The sequence below is a fragment of the Gossypium arboreum genome, chromosome 9 (genome assembly GCF_025698485.1).
Source record: "Gossypium arboreum isolate Shixiya-1 chromosome 9, ASM2569848v2, whole genome shotgun sequence".
Lineage (NCBI taxonomy): Eukaryota > Viridiplantae > Streptophyta > Magnoliopsida > Malvales > Malvaceae > Gossypium > Gossypium arboreum.
Window position 1 is genome coordinate 70,503,769 of NC_069078.1, and position 22,775 is coordinate 70,526,543.

General features: G+C 34.6%; 3 protein-coding genes across 3 annotated transcripts; 1 reads left to right on the forward strand and 2 right to left on the reverse strand.

The window, feature by feature from the left end:
* Positions 1 to 2,837: 2,837 nt before the first annotated feature.
* LOC108454674 (pentatricopeptide repeat-containing protein At1g03540-like) lies at positions 2,838 to 4,460 on the forward strand. The gene has a single exon (XM_017753207.2). The coding sequence runs from the start codon at positions 3,029 to 3,031 to the stop codon at positions 3,947 to 3,949; it is 921 nt and encodes a 306-aa protein (XP_017608696.1). The 5' UTR covers positions 2,838 to 3,028; the 3' UTR covers positions 3,950 to 4,460.
* Positions 4,461 to 4,839: 379 nt separating this feature from the next.
* LOC108454673 (pentatricopeptide repeat-containing protein At1g05750, chloroplastic) lies at positions 4,840 to 6,430 on the reverse strand. The gene has a single exon (XM_017753206.2). It carries the CDS (start codon positions 6,394 to 6,396, stop codon positions 4,867 to 4,869), a length of 1,530 nt encoding a protein of 509 aa, XP_017608695.1. The 5' UTR covers positions 6,397 to 6,430; the 3' UTR covers positions 4,840 to 4,866.
* Positions 6,431 to 9,801: 3,371 nt separating this feature from the next.
* LOC108453984 (receptor-like kinase TMK3) lies at positions 9,802 to 13,743 on the reverse strand. The gene is made up of 2 exons (XM_053018897.1): positions 10,874 to 13,743; positions 9,802 to 10,541 (listed from the first exon to the last, which is right to left on the reverse strand). Exons 1-2 carry the CDS (start codon positions 13,278 to 13,280, stop codon positions 10,033 to 10,035), a joined length of 2,916 nt encoding a protein of 971 aa, XP_052874857.1. The 5' UTR covers positions 13,281 to 13,743; the 3' UTR covers positions 9,802 to 10,032.
* Between the last annotated feature and the right edge of the window lie 9,032 nt (positions 13,744 to 22,775).

Below are 22,775 nucleotides of genomic sequence, written 5' to 3' on the forward strand. Positions count from 1 at the left end.
TATCTAGATTTCTCTTCATTTCTCTTCAATTCCAGCAGCTAAAAACGCCATAGGAGGGTTCTCTAAGCTGGTATTTCATAATTTTTGCACCAAATCCAGAAGATTCAAATACGAAGCTAGATCGAGGAAAGGAAAAAGTTCGGGATTAATAGATTTTTCTGTTTACAAACAAGTATCAAGGTAAGTTCGTGTAACTTGAATTATATTCTTAAATTACTTGAGATTGTTTGTTTTTGATATGAATATGATTTGAATGTTCATTGTATGAAAATTTATGAAACATTGATATATTGGATAAAATGGGAAGAAATCCGTTTGAATGAAAGGAAAATTCGATGGATTTACGCAAAGGAATTGACGGTAAAAGGATCTAGCCGGACGGGTGATCCTATCCTGATATAGCCCTCCGAAGAATATGTGTAAAATGGATTTAGCCCGGACGGGTAATCCGAATTAGGTCTCAATTTAGCTCGATGGTAATTCAGATCCAAGCTCATTAGAGTAATTGTCGTTGCAGGATTTAGCTTCGGTGGTAATCCCGACAATACTCTATGAGTTTATATTGCGAGGATTTAGCTCGACTGGTAATCCCGCTGCAAGGTTGAGGTTCATGAGTGTGCTCTCGAAATGGAAATGTGCGCACATGAATATGAATTGACGGACTTTAATTGTACACTAAAAGTGTACCTCGAAAATCCATTGAAATTCGATAAATTCAACGGGATAAATATGAAAAATAATAAGGAATGAAAATCATGGTATTGATGAGTACATCAATCATGGAATATATATATATATATATATTATTGATACATGGAAATTATTGTACTAACTTGAATGTTGAGTTTGTGCATGTTAGGGTAATAATGCATTGAATGGATATATGAATGTTTATTATATTGTATTGAAAATATTAGGTAAGTATAATTCTTGTTACATGAGCTTACTAAGCACAAAGTGCTTACCCGCTTCCTTTTTCCCTGTTTTGTAGTGTTAAGAGCTCGGAAGTCGGATTTGGTGGAGACACATCACTTCGTCAATCTCGTGGATTTCGGTATATAAAGAAACTTTATTTTGGAAATCAATGGCATGTATAAGCTAACAAAGTAAATGTTAACGTGAAATGAATGTAAAGTTAGCCATTAGTATGGTTAACAAATCAGTTATAGATATGTGATGACGTTATTTTATATAAATGCATGAATCTATCATGAAAATATGTTGAATTGATTTGGTTGATGTGGATTGGTCTCGATTTAATATTACAGGGAAGGTTAGATATTTATAAAAGGGCTATATTGAATATAAAAAAAAAATTAATTCGTAAACTCCGGTAATGCCTCGTACCCTATTCCGGCAATGAATACGGGTAGGGGTATTACAAAATTCCTGTTAAAATAAAATACAAGTGGCAAGATAATGGATGAACGAGGGCGAAGGTCGAATACAAGTTTACTTCCTCTATTTGATATTTGATTAGAATAAGGTGTTTTAAACTTACTGCATTACTTCTGTTAGATTTTGATTAGAATATGACTTTACAAACCTATAAATAGACATAGCCTATACTCCTCTTATATTATTCGAATTCGACATAGTGAATTTTCTTCTTCTTTACCCGTAATTTTTTCCCGAAAGGTTTTCACGTAAAATTTTGTGTGTTCTATTTACTTTCTTTTCTTTACGATACATTACCATTATTGACGTTCTAATTTCACATAATCAATAAATGGTTTTTCCATCTTCATGAGTATAAGAACTCATTCTGGTATTTTGTTTGGCATCATGCTCTACATCATCTCTAGAAGCATTGCCACGTCCTTTCCTCGTTACTCTCATCTCTTTTGCAAAGATCTCTTTCCATTTTGGAAGTGGAATACATTTGGTCTAGCAATAATTGTTTCTCCATCTTTTGTTGGATCTTTAAAGGAAGATGCATTCATATAGTTCATAAATGTTGCTTTTGTTGTTAGAATGAAGATCTCTTTCCTTTTTCAATAGCCTTTGATACATTGATGATGAGAAGAAGGAACAATATTGTGGTTGTGCAAAAATTTTCTTCCTATGAAATATGATAAGCCACATAAACATCAATTACTTACAAGCAAGTTTAAACCTCCATTGACCTTATTTTGAATATGGTTGTCACTTGCCTCAATGTCACATATCCTTATTATCAAAAGATGAAATAGTCATAGGACGATAACTCTTCACATCAATATTCATTATTTTTAGAGTAGACAAAGACATAAGATTCATAGACGATTAATAATCAATGAATGCTCTTTTCATATGAAATCCATTGATAGTGTTACTCTTTACATAAAATGATTTATTATTTTAAAGTTAGAAGTAAACATATCTGCCTCAATGAAAACAATGGCATTCGTATAGCCGACTACAATATTTCCCATAGGTCTTCAACTATGTTTCCGTATTGTTCTTTTGCTATCCGAACAAGAGTAATTGCGACTTTTTTTCTTGATTCTTCCATAAACCTAAGCTCCTCAAATAAGTATCTTAAGCTTGGAGTTTACATGAGTTAATTTTGTTGCTATCCTTAGAAGCACAATTTTGATGAAACATGATTTTATTTATCTCTTATTTAAAGATAGTTTTGGATATTAGCATTTTCTTGATTCTTAAAAGATAAATAAAATCATATTTTATCAAAATTATACTTCTAAAGATAACAACAAAGTTAACTCATGTTTTATTAAAATTGTGCTTCTAAAAATAGCAAAACCCCCTCCCATTTTTTAGGACAAGTTTTTGTTTCTATCTCTAAAATCCATCTATTTCTTTAAATATTTCAAAAACAGGCCCAAAACCCTATTTTTTCTATAAAAAAAAATCCGCATTTTCTTCAAATTTAGCCTGAAAACCATTTGTTGCATCTAGGGCCTAAATAGCAATATCTGATAGAATCTAAGCTCCCAATTTCAAATGCCGTTATGACCGTGACCACTGGCCTTTCTGAGATTCTTTTTACCCTTCTAGTCGTCGCTCACTCCGGTTTCTTCTGCTAATGCGTGCTCGTCTCGGAACCATACCCTTCATCGCGTCCCTCCTCGATGAATGCTCATCCACCAAATCCCTCCACAAACTCAAACAGATTCATGCCAAAACGATTTTGCTTAATATTTCAAGCCACTCTTTCGTCCGAAACAAGCTTCTCTCAGCCTACGCCTCCTGTTCCCAAATGCGCGAAGCCCATATCCTCTTCTTCTTCACTTCTCGCCAACCCACTTTCCTCTACAACTCCCTCATCAGAGCCTACTCTTCTCTTCACCAATTCTCTCAATCCCTCGCCATTTTTCACCACATGATCATTGCCCAAAGGCCCTTTGACATTTTCACATTGCCTCCCGTTCTCAAATCTTGCGGACACTTATCTCATGTAACACTTGGAAGACAGCTCCATGGAGCTGTTGTGGTTAATGGGTATTCATTCGATTTGGCAAATAACAATTCTTTGATCAGTATGTATGGAAAATGTGGTGAATTGGAGTGTGCGAAGAAACTGTTTGATGAAATGTCTGTAAGAAGTTACGTATCGTGGTCCGCATTGATGATGGGATATGAGAAGTTTGGGATGGCGTCGGAAGTTCTTGGTTTGTTTGAACAAATGGCGGGGATGGGGATGGCGGTTGATGAGGTGACGTTGACTACAGTTTTGACAACATGCAGTCGCGAGGGGATGGTGGAAAAGGGGAAGGAGGTTTTTGAGAATATGGAAGAAAGGTTTGGAGTGAAGCCTGGATTAGAGCATTATACATGTATGGTGGATATGTTAGGGAAGGCGGGATTGGTGGAGGAAGCTGAGGAGTTGGTGATGGGCATGGAGTTAGAGACTGATCGGGCTTTGTGGAATGCTTTGTTGGCCGCTTGTAGGGTTCATGGGAAGGTGGGGGTGGCTGAAAGGGTGGAAAGAAGATTTGTGGGATAAGCTTGAATGTGGCTTATGGGATTATTTTCTTGGTATGGAATGGGATTTCTGTTGCTACAAAAACTATGCCTCAATGCTACAGAAGCTGGGTGTTGGATACAAATAATCAATACATTTAAAATGTAATCAAGGCGAAATCCAAGGCGATGAAGACATAATATGGAATACTTCGTTGATGATGGTCCACCTTCCATATGTAATCAAGTTGCAATCCGGCGTCAAACATGTGTCCTGGAAGCTCATGTATCAGTGATGAGGCTACACCCAAGGTTTTATTTTGCCTGATTTTGGCGTCTTTCTATAAGAACCTAGAACTGTGAAGATAGTCTCCTTAAAATGGTTCATTGCTTAATAATTCCTTTGGGCTGATTTTAGCACTTCAATGGCAAATTCTGTCATGTTTGTACCTTTGTGTTGTGTTATAAGTACTCTGATGTTTGCTTGCTCCTCATAGGAGAAAGGACGCTCTCACCATAATTGCATGAAAGGTCCAATCTGTGTTTGCGTTAAAGGTACATGGTTTTAGCATTCATCTCCAAGCCAATTTGGTGGCTGCTGGAAACAAGATGTAAGAACGATCCCCTTTGTGGTATAAGGCACAACATAATCGTTAGTGCAGCAGATTAAAGAGGAAGTTTTATAAAGTGACATCATAAATTAGGTTTCTATATGCAATCGAGCTATTAAAGTTCAGATTCTGCAACATGTTACTCGATCTTTAGTCATCTTCTAAAGACCTGGAGTATATACTGAATGAACTTCTGCCTAGCCACGTAGTGCCAACTAGGTGATCTAAGCTTGACAATCATTTCCATTAAGTCTCTTGGACCTTGGTGCCTTGTAGACTCATATTGGAAGTTCTTTGCCAAAGTATGAAAGAATCAATGTACTTGTTTCTTTATTATTCATTGGTAGGTTTAATCACTTTCATATAATTCTCTTACAACAATTTCAGGGGCATACCCAGAAGACATTAAATCAAAGGAGAGCAACTCAAGCATTGCATAAATACTATCTTTGTCTATATGTGACTTGTCACCGGCAACAAATTCATGAACACAACCACTAATCTCAATTGAACTAAAACCCGGTTTCTTTTGTATCCCAAGTGCTTTCATTCTCCTCCTAACCTTGCTTGCCCCCACCCATCTCCCAACTGCTGCATATATGTTTGAGAGCAGCACATAATTGGAATCGCTACCAGGGTCCAATGCCACAAGGTTTTTCACTATCCTTTCGGCTAAGCTAATATCGCCATAATTTCTACATGCTGCTAACAATGACCCCAATACAACTTCATTTGGCTTCATAGGCATATTTCGTACAAGATCCCATGCTTCTTTCAACTTTCCAGCACGACTATAAAGATCAACTATGCAACCGAAATGCTCAATTCTAGGGGATATCTTATGAACTCTTTTCATAATATCAAAGTAACGGAGCCCTTCATCCACTAAACCAGCATGGCTACAAGCAGTAAGTGCTCCAGTAAAGCTGACCCCATTTGGTTTAAACCCTTCCTTCTGCATTGCATCAAAGTATTTCAAAGCTACCTCTGCAAATCCATTTACAGCAAACCCTACAATGATTGAATTCCACGATACTAATGATCGCTTCTGCATCTTGTCAAAAACTTCACGAGCAAATTCTATGCATCCACATCGTGAATACATATCAATCAACGAATTATTTACTCTAACATTGTTTCTAAAACTTTGTTTCAAAACAAACCGATGAACCCATAAGCCAACACTAAGAGTACCCAAATTAGCACAAGCTGTTAAAACAGCTATGATGGTCACGTAATCAGGCTCAACGCCAAAAATCATCATTTCTCGAAACCAATCCAATGCTTCCTCGTAAAACCCCCTCTTAGCAAACCCATTAATCAAGGCAGTCCAAGAAATGACATCTCTTTGAGGCATTTCATCAAACACCTCAACTGCCTTCTCATATTCTCGATTCCTCATATACCCGTCAATCATCGTATTCCAGGAAACCGAATTCTTCACCATCATCGCATCAAAAACCAACTTAGCCACTTCCACTTGTTCTCCTTTAGAGTACATTTCCACGAGCGCGGTGCCCACCATCACGTCTTCTTTATCTAAACCCAATTTGCAAACATATCCATGAATCAAAGAACCCAAATCCCGACCTTTTGATGGAAATTCAGCACAACCCGAAAGAAGGGTAATGAAAGTGATATGATTTGGCTCAACAACAGAGAGTCTCATGCGTGTAAACTCTTGGGCAGCTTGGGATAGCTGGCCTGCACGGCAGTGACGAGAAATTGAAGAGGTCCATAAGACGACAGATTCTAAGGGTTTAAGGGAGATTCGGGGATTTGGGTTAGAAGATAAGGGTTGGGTTTTGGGGTTTGGGGGAGAGATAAGAGAGTTTGGGCAAGTTACAGAAGCTGGTGTTATGGCGGGAAGAAGGCTCATAGTTTCAAATTTCTGTTATCAGAAATGTTGCAACTTTTTTCTTCTATAGAAATACTGGATTTATAGACTTCCACTTTAGACCCATTGTCTCCCAACCACACTAATTTTCAGGCCCATAATTCATCTTACTCATCAAATCAAATCAAATATATCTTATAATGATAAAAAATTATTTTAACTCTTTATTTAATTATTTTTTATCTTTTTCCTCTTGAATTTTCTTTGCTTATTAAATAATCCAAAAATTGGATGGAAAAAGTTAATACCTATTACCTTTGCTTGTATAGAATATATGTGCACGTCACGCTAGCAATTAAATATTTTTAAATTTAAAAAATAATAAAATTATAATATTACAAACAAATTTTTTGAATTTTTTTTTTAAAATTGATTAATTATTGATGCGACGTACACATAGAACTGTCATGTGGATGCCACATCATCAAAGTTAACATACGTTAACTTTTATATCTATTTTTGGGTGATTTGACAAACAACACAAATTTAAAAACTAAAAAAGTAAAAACATTAAATGAAAAACTAAAACATTTTTTGTAAAGTTGAAGGGCCAAATAAATTATTATATTTTATTTTAATAGATTGAAGAGTTAAATTTTAAACTTAAACTTTGATGTTTATTAAAGTGTTAATGAATACTCAACTAATTAAATCAATTCATATCAACAACCGTTAAGTTATATATAAAAGAGAGGGGTGAAGTTGAGAATAAGAAAAGAGGTTGTAGATAATTGACCTATTAAAATCTCTTATTAAATTGGTGTTATATAAAATTTAAGGTTTCTCTAACTCATAAATATTTGGTCAAACTTTTAAACTTCAATTACTAGAGATAAGTAGAGAAGTTAGAGGGGCGAGTTTCGTGGGGTCTCATCCCACTTCACACCCAATTTGGTGAGGACGGGTATAGATCTCGTGGGTGGTGGGGCGGAAATGAGGACAAAAGTTAAACCCATTGTCAGTGGTGGGGCAAGTGTGGGTATGATCTTGTACCTGCCCCATCTCTACCCGCCCTACATAATATAATAAGCATATTTAAAAAATAAATTTTTATAAAAATTTAATTTAATAATTATCTTAATAGTATTTTATTAATTTAATAGTATTTAATTTTTATACTTGTGTTACATTTGAAGACATTTATGATGTATTTGAGACATTGTTTATATTTGGATATTATGTAAGTATTTTATTTTCTAAATTTTTTAAACTCGTCTTGAAGTTATATTTTATTTTCCAATTAAAAGATCGCAACAACTTTTTTTTTTAATGGTGACTGTTGGAATAATGTCACATATGTGGTGGGAGTTCAGAGTACGAGTATTTCATACTTTTCTCATAAAAAAATTGGTTTATATTTATTTAACTGATACTTAAAAATATATCATATGAAGTGGGTCGTAGGGCAAGTATAGCGAGGACTAGGTGGGTCTGGGGACTCACGTGGGTGGTGGGGCAGGGATGGTTTTAGTCTTGTGGATCATGGGGCCGAGATGGCTTTGGGTTTTGTACCTGTAGTAGGTTGCGGGGTGGGGATGGGTGCGAGGGGAGCCCTCTCAATTGATATCCCTAGTGATAAGTGTATTTTTTTTATATCTATATTGATTTTAAAAAATCTTATTAAATTGGTGTCATAAGTTAATCGAACATTAATTTAGTTGGAAATTTTTTTAATAAAACTAAAATTTTAAAAATAACAAATTTATTACTTCAGAAAACAACATATTTATTATGGGAGTATTTGATGCACTGCAAGTGCATCAATCCCATATACCATCGATTAATAATAACATGACATCCCATCATAAAATAAAACAGAAAAATAGCGGAAGACTTATAAATAAATACTAATAACTTTATTAGAGATAATTATATAATGATTAACTATAAACAAATACTAAAACTTTAAACCCTATACACTATACTCGAGACCTTAGACCCTAAACCTTACTTAAGATCCTAAATCCAAATGTTATAAATATTTATTTATAATAATCACATTTAATGTTTAATAATATTTAAATAAAATTTTAAAATTTATTTACAAGTCCTTTATATTTCTTAAATATGTCATGTTATTAATTGTTGATGATAAATGAAACTTATGCAGTACAGTGCATCAAATATTATTCCTTTTATTATAATAGTATTATTATATAAATTTTGAAAAGGATAAATAGTTGACTACATTTTTATTGACAAACAACCCATAGTTAAACAATGGGTAAATATAATAAATATCAAGTAAAATTTGAAGCTTATTTAAAATTTACATTAATGTAAAACTAGAGTAATTGAAAATATTTTAAAAAATTATATGGTTAATATATGAATAATATTCTTATTAAATTTATCAATATAATTGTACTTAATATTCATGTAAAATTTCAAATTGATTTGATATTTTTATTATATCTATCGAAAATAATATCTATATTAAAATATATTTGAATGATTAAAACTTTTATATAAAACAAATAACTAAAAATTTTAATTTACTCCAAACTTAACATGCACCAATATGATTATATAAGTTAAGTTTCCTTAAATTCCTAAATCTATTTGTTTTGCAGAAATGCAATAAATGAGAATAAGGAACAACCTTTTGGCTGTAGTTTAAAACAAGTAGAAAAATATTGATGGTACAATAAGAGAAATATTATATTTACTGTTTGATTAATACCAAATGGTAGCAAAGGGATATATAATAAAACACAAACAGGGACCTGATAGAATCATGGGATTTTTGCAAGCTATATATATGTAGTCTGTGAATGTCTATGCTATCATTGGAGAATTTTTTTGGGTTAATTTTTTTTATGTTTGAAAACTGACGTAACATGCAAACTTCTTATTGGGCCCAAAGCTTTTAGTTTGAGTGTGACAAATGAGCAAGCAGCTTAGGATCCTTTTTTTAAAAAAAAAAGTTAATATTTAAGAAAATACCCTTCCCATGGCGCATGGGTTAAGAAGAGGGATATTTTGCTCAAACGTAGTTGGGAAGAAAGAGTGGAATATTAAAAAGAAAAGAAAAAGCAGAGTGGGGACATAATGTTTAAATAGGAACAAACTTGGCACATGCCTTTTCCCAACTCTAATAAAGCACTGCCCATTCATGCTTGCCACATGAATCCCAGAGCCATCAATCAATGGTTTCAAGGAATTATTGCAGTGAGAGACGATATATTGACCGGAGGTGGCTGACAAAATCAAGTTGAAATTTTATTAACTGTCATTCACATTTGACACCATGCGTATTACTTTTACAGTTTGTAATATGATACAAAAGGAGACATCACCACCTCCATGTGAAACATAATAACTTATTGTATTGTGTAAATCGCCTTTAAAGAAAATGACCCAAAAGAAAGCCAGTTACAATGCATCTTTGTTGCATCAATCAAGGCAATTTCTAGAACAAAAGTCTCATCAAATGTTTGATCAATGTTTGAAAATTTACTCCTCAACTTAAGAAATAATGAAGAAATACCAAAGCAGTACCCCTCTATCTACACCACCATGTAAGGACATGTTCATAGCTCAACAACATCAAAGTCGTATTACTTAAACTACATACAACATTCCAACTGGAACACATCATTGGCAACAAAATGGGGCTCATCGACCGTCTGCAGATGTGAAGGAGTCGGCAAATCCGGAAGGTTTTGCTGGAATGCTTCCTTTGCTATCATCCAGACTTGTATAGCTCAATCCTTGGCTTTCTGCTGCCTGCCAAACCTTCAACATCTGGGAAAGTGGCTGGCTGTAATCAATGCCGGAATAACACTCAGATTCATCATCAATTGGCTTCCACTTCTCAACTAGGGGTGCTAGAACATTCACTACATGGCCCATGTCTGGCCGATGATAAGGCTCCCTTGCAGTGCAGTGACCAGCTAGTTCAGCTACTGTGGAAATGCTCTCATAAGTTTCTTCATCCACTTCAAGTGCCGGATCAATTGCAACCATAAGCTTCTCCTTGCTAGATTTGATTCGCCAAAACCACTCAGCCAAATAACGGCTTTCCTCCGACCGCTCCTCATCGAGTGCTGTTAATCCAGTCAAAAGTTCCATCAATACCACTCCATAGCTGAAGACATCAACTTTAGTAGTGATTTTCCCCATTACTGCAACCAAGAGAACTGGATTTATTAAGATGTACTAACACATATTGTAAAAAATTGTTCTCATCTGTGTAATAACAGGAAGCTAAAGTTCACAATGACTGGGTTTTCAATTGTTAATCACTTTGTGAAGCATATTCAGGAAACATAAATGAACTCAATGTTTCTAGTTGTATGTGCTGGTTAAACAGAACCAAAGTAGACCAAACATTTTGCACAATAAAAGACAACATACAATAAGTTTAACGATCATCTAGATTCAAACCAAGCATAAATATGAGCTAAAATGCAAATCACAATAAACGATCCACAGGAGATAAAATTAGATTACTCACCAGCATATTCAGGTGCTAGGTATCCAAATGTGCCAGCAAGCCTAGTTGCCACAGACTTCTCTCCATCAGGTGCAAGTTTCACCAACCCGAAATCTGAAACTTTTGCCCGAAAGTCATCATCTAGAAGAATGTTGGAAGACTTGAGATCTCTGTGTATAAAAGTTTCCCGCGCCAAGTTATGTAGGTACTCCATTCCTCTAGCAACATCCAGTGCAATACTAAGCCTCCTCCTCCAAGATAATGGTTCCAATTTCAGGGTCTTCCAATGGAACAGATGCTTGCTTAGAGCACCCTGAGACATATACTCGTAGACAAGAAGCCTTTCATTACCTTCAATGGAATACCCCAAGAGAGAGACCAGATGTCGATGCCGGACCTTAGAAAGAACGGCAATTTCGGACTGAAATTCATCCAATGCCTTACTGCTTATGACCCCAGTCTCCATCCTCTTAACTGCTAGTTTTGTTCCATCATCCAGTTCACCCATGTAAACAGTTCCAAACCCACCACGGCCAAGCTCATTTTCATGGGCAAAATCCTTGGTCCCTTTCCGAAGTACTTGAACAGATATGACCAAGTTTCCAGACTCAATGACATGAGAGCTTTGTGTTGCACTGCTATTACTGCTGCCAGAGCTTGTTGCAGTTTTACTAAATAAGCTCCTGGTGGTGTTATTAGAAACAGCTATCTTAACCGAGTTTTCAGGATCTGACGGGTCTTTAGGATGAACCACTATGGAACTAGGAGCCTCAGAAGCTCTTTTTCTCTTCTTACTCCAGAAAATAGAAAACAGAACCACTAGAAGAATTGAGATGGCAATAGCTGCACTTCCAGCAACAATTACCACCTGGAACCTTTGGAAAAGGTTCGGTTGGGACTCACCTTGATTCATTGTAGTAGTAGATGAATTAGAATTCTTCTCTCTATTTGGGAAAGGTGATCTGCTAGATGGAGGTGACTCTGTACCACCTGATTGACCACTTGGTGGAGCTTCTGAACTTGCAGGAGGTGGACTGCTAGTAGGGGAAGAAGACCCTCTTGTATGATTGGCAAACAACAAAGGATTTCCTTCGATGACAACCTTCACATTGTCAAGGAATTCGGGTAATGGAGGCTCAAGATTGTTTCCACTTAAATCTAAAGTTCTCAGAGTTTTTAGTTCAGTGAAGTTTTCAGGAACAGTGCCATGTATACTATTTCCCCCAAGCCTAATTTCAATCAATGATTCTAACTTTGCAACTGAAGGACTAAGTGTACCACTAAGATTATGTCTTGGCAAATTGATAATAGAAACCAGAGAATTCAGATTGCAACTCAATCCTATCCATGGTCCAGCACAAGGTTCATTACCAGACCATTGAGAAGCAAGGTTTACAGGATAATTCATACCGCTAAGGAAGTCCAAAAGTGCAGTAACATCTGGGGCACATGAAACCCCTGGTTCAGATTGACAAAATGAATTGGTAGCATAAGAAACATTACCAGCCTTAAACTTGGGTATCGGACCCATGAGCTGATTATTGTTCAAGACCAAGTTATCCAGCTCCATATTGGCCAAGCTCTCAGGGATCAAACCAACAAGCTGGTTCCTATTGAGATTGAGATCTTTCAAAGATGTCAAGTTCCCAATGTTCTCTGGGATTGTCCCAGTGAACTGATTCCCATGAAGCCAAAGCTGTGTCAAGGACACCATATTGGCAACCACATCAATCTTACCAGTCATCCCTTCACCATCTTGATCATTCAACCACAAAACCTGCATCAAAGACTCACCAAAACTCGCCGGAATCTCACCGGACAATCTGTTATAAGAGAGTTTGAGTGCTACAAGAGATGGCAACTTCCCTAGATAATCAGGCAATGGTCCAACCACATTGCAGTTAACCAAAGAAAGGTTTGCCAATTGAACTGAATTAGCCAATTCCTTAGGAATAGACCATCCAGTAGTCTTATTAAAGGGATTATAATCCAAAGCCAAGACACGCACACTGCCAAGTCCATCAAAAAAATCAGCAGGAATCGTATCCAATTCATTGTTATCCAAGTAAGCAAACTCCAACTCTGATAAACCACTAAAGGTTGGTAATTTACCATTGAAGTGATTCTTTTGAAGCCCCAAATTAAAGAGCTTTGTGAGCTGGTTGAGGTTTTGAGGCAGAGGTCCTTTGAGACCAAGATTTTGGACCTGAATTTGGGTCACTCTATCACCAGAACAGAAAACATGAGGCCAAGAAGGAGGACCGCAAGGGTCATCTCCATTTTCAGGCCACATAAGTAGCTCTGAATTATCCAACCCTTTCTTGAAATCGTACAAGATTTTCAAGTCATTGGGATCTGTAGCACAGTAAACTACTGTAAACATGCACAAGAAAAAACCAATGTAGAACCTTGGGTGAACAAATCCCATGACAAAGGTTGGTCCTTCCCCAAGCAAAAAAATACAATAGGAAAGAATTTAACAGTCTCCAATGCAGTTATGACATTTCAAGAAGCCAAAACCAAGAATAAAAAACAAGACCAAGATTCATAATTGTGTAAAAGGAAGAAAACACAGAACCTGGAAGTGATATGCTTTGGCCAAAACCAAGGAAAGAAAGGAAGACGAAGTTTTGTACAGAATGTTGACAAAAAAATCTCAGATTTGTACAAAAATGGTTTTTTTTTTTTCTAGTGGAAGAAAGAGACAAGTGATTAAAGTGAAAGATTAAAAAGGAAAAGGTTATATCATTGTTTTTCCTGAAATTTTTTAATTATTTATTCAACTTTTTCTTTTCTGTTAATTGAGATCATTTGAACCCTCAAAAGATGAGCAAAATTTAGTAGACTGTCCCTTTCCTTCATCTTTGGTGAAGTTGATTGATTTTGGCCTTGAAATGTGGCACGAGAATTAGAGAAGAAAAGACCAACAGGCAGCAACAAGTGACCGACAATGATTATGTATAAAAAACGCCATATAATATTTAAGGAGAATGGATTAATGAGACTGTCAATTTGTATCCATTATCGATTATTTACTGTCATCTCATTATATTGATAGATTAAATTTTATAAAAATTTATATACAGTTTAAATTGAAATTCAAATATCCCTTTTTTGTATTGCACATAATTTTATTGATTTTTTTTTTACCGTATCACTAGTCTTATTATCAAAGATCTCATGGGATTCATCAATCTAAAGTATGGGTTCATTCAATTTTTTATTTTCCTTATTTTTTGGGTTTTTATATTCATACCTTGCAATGGCTTTCAAATCTTTGTAAATTATTTTCCATCGCCTGGTGATTTATTCTTCTTTGCATGATATCTGTTTCCTGGACTAATTGTTGTCCTTTGCTGAATAATTTTTAGTATATGTTTTGTTTCTTAATGCAATTAGTTTCAATTAAGATGATGGCAATTAATTTAAATCTTAAGTTGAATGGGTGAGAATTTTACATAAATGTGAGGAGATGTGATCCCTCTGTGTAGCAATTCTTGGAAATGTAAGATGATACCAATTAAGATCCAGTAGAAGAAAAGTTTAATTAGATGAAATAAACTATTTGGTTTCATAGTTTGTTGTTCAAATGAGGAAGTGATTTCTAAGTTAATTCAGATCATTGAGAGGGATGACAGAGCAGATCAGTGAAATTATATACTTGATATCTTTGTATTTGGAGCTTGGGTTGTATTTTTCTGTGTTGCTGTTACGTTTTAATTTGTTAAATTTGTATGGAAATTGTGGTGGTCATTGGGTTGAAAAACGAAAAGGCCTTGCTTGACTACAAGGTTCAATGGGATTAGAGAGAAAGTGCCTTGGCTATGTTTGTGTTGAGGGAGTTTTCAGTTTATCATTTCACGTTTTTCCCGACGATTGATATGGCGGATGGGATGGCGAAAGTTGGTATTGATCGCTCCAATCATTTTGAGGTATGGTGGTGATTACTATGCTCTTGTTCTATTCTGTTCCTGTCTGGTTTCTTTATTTGTTTTTTGTTTTTTTTTTCTGTGTGTCTCTTTTGTCTTGTTTTTCGTGTGGTGTCTTTCGCTTATTTTACTTATTCTATTGGCGATCGTTGAACGTTTATTGTTCTGGTATACTATTCACAATGGCCTTCCTTTTATTAATAAACTTCTATTTGGATGAGAAAAAAAATGAAAAGCTTGATGAAAGAGCAATACTAAAAATGCATAGAGCAAAGGTTCAAGGAACCTGTGGCAAGCAAGGCCCTCTAGTGTCTCCAGGTTGAGGCTACTAATGTGGATTCCACCATCTCCCTAAATCAACTATGTTGATTCAAATCAATTCATTTATATATGTTCTTTTATTCAAGGAGACAAAATCATAAGTGTCGAAATTATTTTTTTGAAAGACGGGGTCGACTTGATATTGGAAATGAAAACGAGGATGGGAGTCGCCACCAATCCTTTTTGATGAGGTGTGATCGAGTCACCTTGTAAAAGCGCTTGTTTTTAATAAATGATTTGATTTATTTAAACAACGATTTTGGTCCGTGAAAATAGAGAAAACGGGTTCGGGAGTCAGTTACATATGAGGAAGGATTAGCACCCTCGTAATGCCCAAAATTGGTACCAAATTGACTAATTAATGTCTTAATGTCTAAGATTTTAAAATATTTTGAAATATGGTTCGTTTTAAAAACATTTGTGTGGTTCAAGTTGGTTGTCAAAATTTTCTTGTTTCGAAGGTATATAGCATCACATCCAGCACGATTGGACACGATTCTTCATACCTTTGGAAATACGATTGATTTTTTATCCCCGAAGGCTTGCACGTTGAAAATTACAAAAGGATGTCCCATGATTTAGTCTAACGAAGAATCGAAACTCAACAGGGTAGGGCACGATTTTTCGAATTTCTAAACATTGAATATTGCCTTGTCTTAGAATTTAGAAAACACAAGTGAAATTCTAAAGGAATATTCGATTATTTTGAACAAACGGGAAATCGAAACCCAACACGATAGGGCACGATTCCCCAAATTTCCAAACATCAAACATTGCCTTCGTTTTATAAAATCAACTCAAGATACATTAATTTGACTTGAAATAAAGTGGAATCATTGATTTTGGATTAATAAGTTGAAAACTACAATGCGACAATTGCGAATGAAAGACGAATAAACATGAAAAAATATACATGGATAGCGAACTCTATTAATGAACGAAAATAGTATAAAAAACAAAAAAAAAACAAATCAGAATAAAACTATAATAAGTTGTCAAACATAGATAAATAAAATTAAGATAGCAACACAAAAGACTAATGGACACTATGAAGCAATAATATATGAAATAATATGAAAACAAAAACATATAACATACAAAACAACATGGAACTAGGAACCAATATGATACAAAATAATTTAAAAACTATATGAGGAATTAGAAAAGAATAACACATGCTAGAATTTGAAATAATATACATATATAAAATAAAAACTAATAATACATTAACGATTATTAAAATAGATGTTACGAGAGAGGAGTTTGGGTCAAATAATATACAAAATATTTTAAAAACAAAATATGTCTATTTAAAGTTGATAATATATATACAATAAAAACTTAATATAAATAATATATAAAAGGGATAATAATATATGAAAGAGTTTTAAATAACAAAAGTATAAAATAATTTTTTTAAGAAGTAAACTATATACATAATAGATTTGAAAGGAAATATATATATATATATATATATATATATATATATAAAAGAAAATACATATAAAACAACATGAAATCAATAATATATAATAAAAACAATTTTAATATAAACTATATTGTAGGCCAATTTTGGGCCTGTTTACATTACATAAGCCCATTTACATTAAACCCCAAGACCCAAATATCTAACCCAAACCTGAATGGCCCACTACAACCCATTTCAACCTAATACCCATCTAAATTAACCCACATAAAACCCAAATACCCACAACCCATTACAAACCAAACCCAATACAGCAAGCCCAATATCATTAACCCCAACTTCCCGAAACCCTAGCCCCATTTTCGGCTCCCACTTGCCTCTGCCACCACCTGCCCACTGCAACCCCATCTCCTAGCGCCACCTGCCCCGTAGTCATCTCCACCGTTCACCCACCACTTGCAAAGCAAACAGAGCACGTAATAGCAACCAAAAAGAGAAACAGACAGTGTAACAAATCAGATATAAAAACCGAATGGAAACCATAGCAAAGGGGGGCCTTCTTTTTTAGTGTTTTTATTTTTTTTCGAATATTCAGGAAGAAATCAATATATAAGTTAGATTTCAATACATACAAAAGCGGTGATTCGAACACCCAAAATCGGAGAATCGAACAAACGAAAATATCAGACATCAGGAACCAAGGTGATTGCCTTTTTTTTTTAATCGATTTTTTTCTTCATCATTGATAATACTCTAAAATGACGTATTTTTATATATTAATCATGTGTTTATTTTGAGCTTGAGCCTACTAATTTGAGCTATTTATGTCTTTTTATCTTTTAGGGACTAAATTGGAGGCGAAAAGTAAATTCAAGGGAAAAAGCGTCAATTTGGAGATTAAATGGGTCAATATGCAACGTGGGACAAATATGGTGCCAAAAGTGCGAACATGGAAGGCACAAGGACTTAAAAGCAAATAGAAGAGATTTTATTTTGGAAGACTCTATTTTATTTTATTCTATTAGGATAATTAATATTAAGATAATTATTAGGATTATTCAAATTTAGGATTTTATTTTAATTATCTTTGTTTATCTTTAATTAAATGTATTTATCTTTTTAGAATTTAAGTTTAATTAGACTATCTCCCTAGCACTATAAATAGGGGGTGAAGTGACTCTATTTGGGGGCATCTTTTTCTGTAAACACTCTTTCCCAAAAGTCTTTTGTTCTTTCATATTTCTTTTCAATAAAATTTCTTTTTCCATATTTTTATTTATTTGCTTTCCCTCCATTATCATGAGTCACTAAAAAACCCTCCTAGCCAAAAGTTGTCAATATTTCCCCAAAAAGGGTTCTTGAGGCCTAGAATTCGTACTTAGCCTTCTCGCCAAGTATTCATCGTTTCTTCGCACTACGGGCTGACGCTTCCGTCCATGGCCCTTAAGAAGTAAGTTTTTCAGCATATGCAAAGGCGGCTGCTTTGTATGTTTTGGAAGGACTGCATAGTCGGTTTGTTAACTTACTGCGTCAGAGGTTGGCAAGCCAAAGAGACAAAATGGCGTGGGATTCGCCATTGAGAAGCGTTGATCTAGCATAGATTACTGGCTAGAGTCAGGTTCCCTAAAAATCGTAAATCTAATCTTTGGAGCTGGTGGTCGTAGGCGTCCTCTTCCACTATAACTGGCTTACTTGAATCGAGAAGGATCATCCAAAAGCCAAGGATTGAGCCCAAGGAGGAATGAAACAACCGGAGGCTGGAACTTTCCCATAAGAATTTCTTTTCTCTTAAAACTCTCTTTATTATTTTTATTATTTTCGTAATCATAATTTCAAGAAACTTTAAATTCTTTTTATTTTATTTTCGCCCAAAATCAATTCTTAAATTCATTTTTTATTTTTTTTCCAGAACGCAGGTTTTCTTGGGCACGATTCGCCTGAGATTTCGAGAGACAAGCATTCGTATAATCCGGTCCCTGAGGATTCGACCCTACTTCCCCTTTACTATTTCTTTTTCATTATTTTACAGGGAATAGGATATTTTTGGTGCTTTCAACGACCGCATCAATCATACTCTTAAATATATATATATATATATATATATATATATATATATACATATATTCGAAAATAAAAAAAACAAAAAAAATATAATTTTACCTTTTCCACGGTGGCCGGCGCCGGCGCCGACGACGGTCCGATGACCGAACGGTGACCGGCCCATGACCGGATTCCCTCCCCCTCTTCCTCTTCTCTCCTTTTTTTTTCTTCTTTCCCAGTTCAAATGATTTTTTTAAAAATTTTTTGTCTTTTATAAGGACGAAAACGGTGCGTTTTGGTCCCCCTCCGTTTTAATGAAAAACGACGTCGTTTTGGCCCCGGGTCGGTCTACCCGACCCGCTCCAGCTAGGATCTGCGTGTTTTTGCTCTTAGGGGCTATTTGCGCAATCGGTCCTTCTGCATTTTTGGCGTTTTAAATCAGGTTTATATTTATTTACAAATTGGCCCTGAAGTTTGTTATGATTCTCAAATTAATCCTTCGTGATGCGCATCGTTTTAAAGGTTTTTGAAAATTGCTCTTTTGGCCCCTCCAGGTTACGCGCATGTTGTAATTTCGTTCTTTTCTTTTCTTTTTATTTCAAATCAGCCCTAAAACTTTGGTTTTTATTCAATTTTAGTCCTTTTAGTTTATTTTCATTCCTTTACTATTAAATTAATTAATTTTGATATTTTATTATTATTATATTCACTATTATTTATTGTTATTGGTATTATTATTATTATTATTAATATATGTTTTATTATATACGTATGAACATACTTTTTTTACTACTTTACATTATTATATTTATTATTTATTTCTAACATATTATTATTTTATTTTCTTTATATCATCATTATATTTAATTTGTGTTTATATATTTTCTCTTTTACTTTTATATTTACTATTTTCATTATATTTACTTATTATTATTATTAATTATGTATATATATTTTAAATCCCATGTTATGTATAGACATTTCTAATATGTATTTCTTTAAATGATATTATTATATATATATATATTTTGGTACATATATATGTGAACTTATGTGAATATTCTTTTAGCTTGTGCTACATATATATATATATTTTATTCTATATTATGTATGTATATTTCTAATATTGTATTACGTTTTCATATATATATATATATATTATGTATATACTTTGGTATCATAATTATATATTTTATACGATCTTATGTACATGTATTTACACGCATATATTTTCTTTAATATATTATGTATATACATTTTTATATATATGTATATGTTTATACTATATTAGTTAGTTTTATATTATCTTATGTGTACATTTTGAATACTATGCTATGTATGTATTCTAAATACTACATTTTATATATATTATGCATACCTCAATACTATTATTATGTAATATATATATATATACGCCTATGTAGATGTAGTATTATTAGTATTTTTAATATTACATTTTCCGTCACCTTACTTATTATTATATAACATATGTATATATATAATTCATTGTTTTCTTTCGTGTTTAATGTTATTATTATCGTGCATAATATCAAATACATCGTGAATACTTTATAGTTATTATTTTATCATCTGCTTCATATATTCGTAAATCGCCTTTTATTACAACATTGTTATAAGTTTCTATTGTTTTTGATAAAAAAAAATTCTTATTCATGATTTAAATCAATTTCAATAAGCAAGGCAACTTACTGATTTAACATTAAGTCATTGATTTCATCGCTATGTTGGGTGAACATCAATCGACTCGTGTTAAAGACGGAACACTCTTCTAAAAAACCCGAAAAACTAAAAAATTCTCGTCTTTTCAATCAGATCACTATTAATGTTACATTGAACTCGTATTTTTGAAAATCAAGACAACAACTGTTTAACAAGATACCAATTTTGGGCGTCGCGAGGGTGCTAACACCTTCCTCGCGCGTAACCGACTCCCGAACCCTACTTTTCCTCTGGCTTTTAACGTAGACCTAAACTCGGCCTTCTTTTCATTTAAAAAATGAATTTTCTTTCAAAAGAAGAATGATTTATTAGGTGTCCGATCACACCTAGAAAAAAGATCGGTGGCGACTCCCTATTTATTTTAAAATCAAACTTCATTTTTCAAGTTTTCACTAAATCGCCACAATTAGCGACTAAGCTAAAATTTTTACGTCGCTACAGCTGGCGACTTCGCTGGGGATCCATTCTTGAGAGTCGAGTCAGATTAAACACGTGTTGTCAAAATTTTTGAATTTCCTTGTTCAAATTAATATTTAGTTGTGGCCTTCAAATTTTGTTTTCAAAAAATCATGTATTCGCATCATGTTGTAAATATCCTTCTAACTTGTTTTATCTTATTGATAAAACGTAAAGGTTTGTGACCTATAAAGTTTTTGTAGTTCATATATTATTTTGAAGCAAGAGGTGAAGATTGGGACCTCTATTTCAGGGGGCACCAAGCACAATTTGATTGCTTTGCTCCGCGAGTATAAAGATGTATTCGTATGGTCATATCAGGACATGCCTGGATTGGATGAAGATGTAGTGGTCCATAAGCTCCCATTAAAGCCAGAATGCAAACCCATTCAACAAAAGCTAAGACAGATGAGACCTGAGATGTTGTTGAAAATAAAAGAGGAAGTCAAGAAACAATTTGATGCTGGCTTCCTACAAGCCTCCAAATATCCAAAATGGGTGGCTAACATAGTCCCAGTACCAAAGAAAGGCGGTAAAGTACGAATGTGCGTGGATTATCATGACCTGAATCGAACAAGTTCTAAAGATAATTTTCCCTTACCACACATTGATACATTGGTGGATAACACAACAAAACATTCATTGTTTTCCTTCATGGATGGATTCTCGGGGTATAATCAGATCAAGATGGTCCCTGAGGATAGGAGAAAACTACCTTTGTAACAATGTGGGGAACATTCTGCTACAAGGTGATGCCATTTGGGTTAAAGAATGCTGGGGCAACATATTAGAGGGCTATAGTGACGTTATTTCATGACATGATGCATAAATAAATAGAGGCCTACGTCGACGATATGATTGCTAAATCCCGAGGGGAAGAAGAGCATGTAGTGAACCTCAAGAAGTTATTCGGAAGGCTGAGAAAGTTTCAGCTAAAGCTTAATTCAGCCAAATGTACGTTTAGGGTTACCTCGGGAAAGTTACTAGGCTTCATTGTCAGTGAAAGAGGTATCGAGGTTGATCCAGATAAAATAAAAGCCATTCAAGAGTTACCACGTCCGCGCACGCAAAAGGAATTCAGAGGATTTTTAGGGCGGTTAAACTATATCGCCTGATTCATCGTTCAACTTACCAACCAATGCGACCCAATCTTTCGGCTTCTTCGAAAACATACCCCGGGAGAATGGAATGAGGAATGCCAGATGGCCTTTGATAAGATAAAACAATATTTGTCTAGTCCTCCAGTGCTAGTACCGCCAACTCCGAGAAGACCATTGATATTGTATTTGACTGTGTTCGAAAATTCAATTGGTAGCGTATTGGGGCAACACGACAAGTCAAGAAAGAAAGAAATTGCGATCTACTACCTCAGCAAAAAGTTTACTGAATATGAGGCAAGGTATTCGTCCATTGAAAAATACTGTTGCGCTCTGGTTTGGATAGCTCGGAGACTTAGGCAATATATGTTGTATCATACGACATGGTTAATTTCAAAGCTGGATCCAATAAAGTACATGATGGAATCACCTGCACTCTCAGGAAGAATGGAACGATGGCAGGTCATACTATCAGAATACGATATTGTCTATGTGAGCCCAAAGTCGATAAAAGAAAACGCAATAGCTGATTTCTTAGCAACTCGAACAATGGAGGAATACGAGCCATTGAGATTTGATTTCCCGGATGAAGACTTGATGTGCATTACAGAAAAAGAATGTGAGTCATCCAAAGAGAAGTCATGGAAGATGAGCTTTGATGGTGCATCGAATGCATTGGGGCATGGGATTGGAGCAGTCTTAGTATCGCCAGAAGGGAACCATTACCCGTTCACTGCCAGGCTGAATTTCTTCTGTACCAACAACATAGCAGAATATGAGGCCTGTATCATAGGACTTCGTGCAGCTATTGAACAAAACATCAAAACTTTAGAGGTATATAGAGACTCAGCGTTGGTAATTTACCAAATCCGTGGAGATTGGGAAGTGAGGGATCCGAAATTGGTTAAATACAG

Coding starts and splice junctions, on each gene's coding strand:
- LOC108454674 (XM_017753207.2), top strand. CDS start 3,029: ATGCGTGCTCGTCTCGGAACCATACCCTTCATCGCGTCCCTCCTCGAT.
- LOC108454673 (XM_017753206.2), bottom strand. CDS start 6,396: ATGAGCCTTCTTCCCGCCATAACACCAGCTTCTGTAACTTGCCCAAAC.
- LOC108453984 (XM_053018897.1), bottom strand. CDS start 13,280: ATGGGATTTGTTCACCCAAGGTTCTACATTGGTTTTTTCTTGTGCATG. Junction 10,542..10,873: donor CCTAGCACCTGAATATGCTG/GTGAGTAATCTA, acceptor TCTTGGTTGCAG/TAATGGGGAAAATCACTACT.